Here is a 6,660-nt window from a genome sequence, read left to right as displayed (position 1 = left end):
CAGGAATGATGATCACATTTGAAGAAAAGCAAGGATTATAAGTTCTTGCTATAAAACGTCCTTTTCAAGTCTATACACAAAAGTTTACTGCTTTTGAGAGTTGTGGATTTTTGATTAGTAGATACATATATTTTAATACATTCCTGTCAGTTTGGTTGTAATAGTCTGAAAAAAATCCTGTTGGTAGGATTTGGGGGAAAGTTACAAAAGACATAGTAAGGTTATGATATTCACTTGGACTATTGCAAAAGACAAAAAGCCTGTGTTTCTCAGGAAGCTAATACCATGTTGTAAGGCTGGATGTGGATGTAAAGCTACTGAAAAAAAATTATTGGCAAGGTAAGAAGGAACTGTTGAGATGCACAAATCAGAACAATTATAGTGCATTCTGCATAAGTTCTTGTGTCTTCTTTCATAGCTATACACTGACTTATGTCTTGTTTTGTTTTCAGATTCATGGTAGGCTGTGGTAGATGTGATGATTGGTTTCATGGTGATTGTGTTGGACTGAGTCTTTCTCAAGCTCAGCAGATGGGTGAAGAAGATAAAGAATATGTGTGTGTGAAGTGCTGTGCTGAAGAAGACAAAAAGATGGAGTGTTTTGATCAAAATGTAACAGATACTCAAGTGAAATTAGAAATCCATAGAGAAGAAAAGGCAACTGAGTGTGAAAAACCGGGGATGTCGAAGCAAGCACCCACTTGTAATGTGAATGTAACAGCTGAAAAATCAAAACAAACAGAGGACACTGGGAAGCACAAAGTCAAAATCTTCAGACGAGTGAGTCTTATTTGATGCTTAAACTTCTGTTCATTATTGGGAGTAGGAGTTTCCCCCTAATTCCCTGCCATTTAAAATACCATGTTTCAAACACTTGTGAATCTAATTTAGGACTTCTCCATTATTGTTTTTAGAGTTACTTAATTTTCTAACTGGCCTGACTTTTTCAAGGTACTGCTTTTAAATTCGTCTTTTATTGAGCAGGGTTATGTGCACATCATGTCTGTGGATATGCACTTAATGGAGTATGCAAAAATGGTGAAGGACTTAATGTGTTTTTCTTTCAGATTTTTAACACTTACAGGACATCTCTCAATTTGCTGTGTGATATAAACTGCAGATCTTTTAAATACCTGTAGAACAAAATGTGGAAACAGTATTTTAGTTATGATTGTTTTAACTTCAGATTGTATGTTGAAGAAAATGCTTAACATTTTAATTAGAGCAATTCTCACTCATTGTGTCTCATTTTACTAACCAAAGGATTATTTCCAGGAGCGGTGAGATGTTTTAATTACAATTCTTTAGAGTCTTTTAGTATATAGCATCACATTCATCATAACTTAATAATCAGTAGTCTTTTTTGTTGTATTTATGAATAGTAGTATTGTAATTCTGACATGTAAACTATTCTATTTAATTTTGGTCTATATGTACTTCCTAATTGTAAGTCACTTCCTGTGGATGTGTGGCTAAAACTGGGTAAGGGATGTTCATTGGAATTCCTGACCTTTTAAAATAGCTGAAAACATAGAGCTTAACTGCAAATTGCCTGTGATGTGTCTTTGGCCATTATTTCAGGATTGTTAAGCAATACATGGCAGTAATTCGGAAAATTGTTCAGTAACTTTTTAGAAAATACTGTATGATGGTGGGTACTTCCAAGGAATTTGTTGTACAGGATAGTTAAAAAGAAGAAAAATGAGAAGAATGTGTGGTAATTATGTAGTGGTTTATTGTAGCATTGAGTAGTGTGCTGACACATGTAAATGTTTATTGCAGGAATCTGGTGATGGGAAGAGCTCTTCTGAATCCAGAGACTTGGATCTTAAAAAAGGGCAACATCTCCCTGTTCGCAAAGGATCACAAACTGCTGTAATTCCTCGGCGGTCTCCTGAAGATAAAAATGAAAGAATAAATAAGGAGTCTCTCAGTGTGGTGGAAAGGTCCACAAAATCAGGTAGTGAGGTTTGGTGAGATACTTCACACTGTAATTTGCATACATTCAGGATGATGACTGACTTTATAGTACCAGTTTTTTTAAACCATGTTTCATAATGCAAATCATAGTTATCTGAAGAGCTGTTTGTTACCATTATGTTTATGATCCTTATTTCTCTTTTTTTTTTTTTTTAAACTTTATTTCTCAGGTAAATATTTCCTGTGTAGATGTGTGAATGTTTCCTGTTAGAATAGTAGAAGATGCTCACATAATCAAGAATTAAACTGTATTACGCTTTATTTCACATTGGAGAAAACATTGAAATACTCTTCCATAAAATACTATTAAATACTTAATGTACACTCTCATTGCTATATAAATTACACTTGGACATACTGATATCTTTTGCTCAAAATGAAAAATAATAGGATTGACTAATTTCAAAGAGGAACATTGTATTGCACATTAGCCATCAGATTTTCTTGTACATTTTACTCACAAGGTTTGAAGGGGACCTATTTTCCTTCCTAGCAATAAGTTCAGGGTGTTCTGCGACTGAAATCTCAGCAGCAAAGCTAGTGACAATTTTTGAGAACTGTGTCTTTAGCTCCAAAACTCAAGCTTTAAATTATTGTCCAAAAAATACAACCTGCTCTTCTGGTCTTTCGCCAATGCTGATGCATTCCAGTAACTCTTTTTGGTGGAGGAGAGCAATTTTAAAATGTCAGGGTTAAGTGTAAATGTAAGTATTTTATACTGAATAGCATTTTACTAGACTTAAAGTAACTTCTTGTTCAGCTTTGAAATTCTGAGCCACAAAATAATTTATATCCTTTTTAACTGCAAATTACATGGAGTAAAGACTCTCTGGCATCCATGAAATAATTAATTATTCTAAAATACATTGTTTGAACTAGGGAATGACAAGATTTTTACAGTGATGATTTCAGAATAGAAGTTAAACTTAAAAAATATTTTTAACAGAGAGGAGGCTTTGCCATCTCTGTTGGGACTATTAGCATAAAAATACTAAGCAGCGTGTTAATTTTAATGTCTTAACTGCTTTCAGTTATGCTTATGGTGACATTGTTTATTGCTAAGCTTGCCCATTGCTTCCCTGTTACAGGACTGTGTTTTCAGATGTGAAGGTTTTCCATTTCCCCTGACCCTATTAGGCAACAACTTTGGAAAGGCTGTAGTCCAGTTCTTCATCCTCCTTCTGAGGAGGAGATGAGAAAAAAAATGTATTAATCAAATAAAAGCATTATCAGAGCTGCTTTATTTAACAAGCTTAGCGTATGAATACTTCAGATCACAGCACAGAATGGCAATCAGCTACTTCAGGTCTGTACCATCTAGCTGGGGAGGAAGGGCAAATCAGCAATTTTGATAAGCATTATAGTCGTCTTGATGATCCAACCATGCAGCCTGCCTGACAGAAAAGGAAATCTCTTTTTATAGCTACTTGAAAATGTTGTTAGTTTACTCCTATATTAATTGCATCTTAAGTTGCTCTCAATAATAAAGGCATCATTTAAGGATCCAACACTCAAGTTAGATCTTTGTCAGTCTTCAGCTGCTTTTTTTCAGAGTAGAAAGTGAATAAGTATTATTTCCTGTTGCTTTTGTAATAGAAGCTTAGAGCTCTAAATTAGTGACATGGTCACATGCTGAGGCAAGTGAGCTTTCAGTTTATATTCTGAAAATTGAACCTTGAAGGAATGTGGGATTTTTGCTTTAATGATTTTAATTTTATTAGGAATTTCCATTATTTATATTATTTATAACCCAAACCTTACAATAGCCTTGTTTAGGAGTGTCTGTTACCTGAATCAGAAGCTCAGATTATTATACTTGAAATAATTTTGATATGTAACAGATACAGAAATGCTAAGTTTAAAGAAAAATGCTATTTTGAAGTAAAGTTTAATATGCATATAGTATGTGCTTCCCAGTATATTGTTTCTCAGTTTTCTCATTGAAATATTAGTCTGTGCTATAACACAAATTCAGAGTAAAAAATCCTACTTAAGATCAAGCTAATTAGCATGGATCATCTCGATCCAGTGTAGAAGAAAATACCTTAATCATAGGGCAGAAGTCCTGCTTGTTTCTGGATTAATCTGTGCAATGCAAAATGCAAACCAAATAAGAAAAAAAATTAACAACCACCCTGTGAGTCCACTCCTTTTCCTTGAAGATGAATTTTTAGGAGTTTAAAAAGAAAACTTCATTGCATCCAGTAACAGCAAACATTTTAACAGTAGCTTGAGTAGCTTACAGTTTTAAATTTTGTGTGTTTTGATAGGTATTCATGAGAAACAAGAAGTTAAGAAAAAAAAAAATGAAAAAGGACCCGTTAGTGCAACACACGTGCCAGCCATGCCAGCTTCCAAACCTTCTGCAGATCAGATAAGACAAAGTGTCAAGCAGTCTCTTAAGGAAATCCTGATGAAAAGGTAAAGATACTTGAAGGGCATCTACAGAAAATCTGGGGAGGGGCTTTTCAGCAGAGAAGATAGTGATAGGACAAGGGGTAATGGTTTTAAACTGGCTGGATGAGGTTTTGTGCAATCTAGTCTAGAGGTAGGGTTCCCTCCTCATGGCAGGGGGGTTGGAACTTGATGATCTTTAAGGTCCCTTCCAACCTTAATGACTCTATGATTCTATTCTATATATTATTAAATTAAATTATTATTTTTTGTTTGTAATTATTTTCTTTTTGAAGGCAGAGAAAAAATACTGATTATTTGAAAGCATTTGGTAATTTTTGCTGTTGTGTTCTCTCACAGATTGACAGACTCCAATTTAAAGATTCCTGAGGAGAGAGCAGCAAAAGTTGCCACCAGGATTGAAAGAGAGCTGTTTTCTTTTTTTCGGGATACTGACTCAAAGTATAAGAACAAATACAGAAGTCTGATGTTCAATCTAAAAGATCCTAAAAATAATGTATGTATTCTATTTCTGTTACACTTTGCAGAAATATTTTGTGTGCTGCAGATTAAAGGAATAATCTTCTATGTAGATAGAATATTAATCTTTTCACAAATTATCCTGTTTGTTGGTTTGTTTTTTTTTTTCGTAGACTTTCCCATCTCTTTGATGTTGTTTGGCCTCTTGAGCACTCACTGTTCTCTGTTTTCCATCATTAATTCTTCAACTGCTTGCACCCACTGTACTTTTTATAGTGGGATTTCAAAGTGCAGTGGATATAGCTTGCCTAACTTAAGTGTTCATCTTTATTATTAATCTTTTGTTTGCTTGTTCCTGGCTGACCCATAACTCTTTCCTGTTTATTTATTTATTTTTGTTTCTGCCCAATACCTTTTTCATACCCAGATTTCTCAAGCTCAGTCTTCACTCTCTTTTCTGCTCTCTATGAGCCCATTATTCAACATCATACTTATCTCCTCTACTTGTATCTTTTGTTCCTATCATTGGTTAATCTGATCAAGTTGCTTTGTCTATAATATGTTACTATTACAAGTAGCCAACTGTAAATTATATGAACAGACTAACTTCTGTCACTGCCTTCTCTTTCTTTACTCATGCTGCTACGATACATGGGGTTTTTTTACCCTGGGAGTTCACAACAGTCAGTCAAGAAACATAGACATCCTCTTTAATGCAAGCTTCTTTCTGCTGTGCAATACAGGGGATTTGATTTGCACCTTCAAAAAATTAGTCTTGAGTTATTGCTGCAATGGGCATAAACTCAGTATCTCCTTTGGAACAACAGTTAATTGTAAGTCTTATCATTAAGGGGGATCTGTAGATGCATTCTTTTACGTAGAATAAACGAAACTCTAGAGATAAGCTTTTTATCTTTGAAAATCTGCTGCTGTTTCCTACAGTGGGAAATAATTACAGAAACACATGATCCATATAGCTGTGCAGAGTATGTTGTATATTTCCTGCTTTGAGCTGGTTTTGTCTTGATAGTTTAAGGTAACTTCCCTTCTTTCTTCTAGATATTATTTAAGAAAGTACTGAGAGGAGAGGTTACTCCAGACCATCTAATAAAAATGAGCCCCGAAGAACTGGCTTCCAAAGAACTGGCTGCTTGGAGACAGAGAGAAAACAGACACGTGAGATTTGTTAACTTTTGGTGTTTAGTTGACTGCCTAAGCAGTTTCTACCTTCTGTTTTCTGGTTAAGATTGTGTAGAAAGAACAGAATGCATGTTGCACAAAGTAACTTTGACTAATAAGGATCTCTAATTTAATTAGTATTCAAAACCCAAAGGGGTTGTTAGGACAGAAGTGAAAGAAGTGTAGTAAATTCCTGAAAGGGGGAGAATGTGCATTTTTCCTTTGCTGTGCAGTTTTGTTGCTGCTTGCTCTTTTTTGCTTCTGTCTCAAGACTGAAGGCTTCTTCGTCCTTATTTCCAACAAGATTCTAAAGCTCTCACTGGAACTTTATAGCCACCAGTTTCTTAAAAAGGTAGAGATAGCTCTTTGGACAAACCAAACCAGTGTTGTTTATAACTCACATACCAATGGAGCATGAGAATTTACCCACTAAGAGGTAAACCTAAAGCTGAAAACTTCATCTGCCAGCTGGAAAAGCAATGTAAAGGAAAAGAAAACCTCACAAAAAAACCCCAACAAAACAACAAAAAAAACTCGACCAAAGGGTAGGAAGCTTACTGGGTTAGTTTAAGCATTACTTTTCTTGAAATAGAAAGTCATGCTGTATTTATACCTGTATTTGACAGG

At 34.8% G+C, this 6,660-nt stretch overlaps 1 protein-coding gene across 1 annotated transcript in view; it reads left to right on the top strand.

Annotated features, from left to right (window-relative positions):
- Positions 1 to 6,660, top strand: part of PHF3 (PHD finger protein 3) — a 38,894-nt gene that overhangs the window by 22,227 nt on the left and 10,007 nt on the right. Inside the window, exons 4-8 of the mRNA XM_010005106.1 lie at positions 453 to 780; positions 1,783 to 1,960; positions 4,251 to 4,401; positions 4,735 to 4,891; positions 5,914 to 6,030. Of these exons, the coding sequence (XP_010003408.1) occupies positions 453 to 780; positions 1,783 to 1,960; positions 4,251 to 4,401; positions 4,735 to 4,891; positions 5,914 to 6,030 (931 nt within the window). The remainder of the gene's footprint in view (positions 1 to 452; positions 781 to 1,782; positions 1,961 to 4,250; positions 4,402 to 4,734; positions 4,892 to 5,913; positions 6,031 to 6,660) is intronic.

This window comes from Chaetura pelagica, unplaced genomic scaffold (assembly GCF_000747805.2).
Source record: "Chaetura pelagica isolate M959 unplaced genomic scaffold, ChaPel_1.0 scaffold289, whole genome shotgun sequence".
Taxonomy (NCBI): domain Eukaryota; kingdom Metazoa; phylum Chordata; class Aves; order Apodiformes; family Apodidae; genus Chaetura; species Chaetura pelagica.
This window is presented reverse-complemented; position numbering and strand designations above follow the sequence as displayed.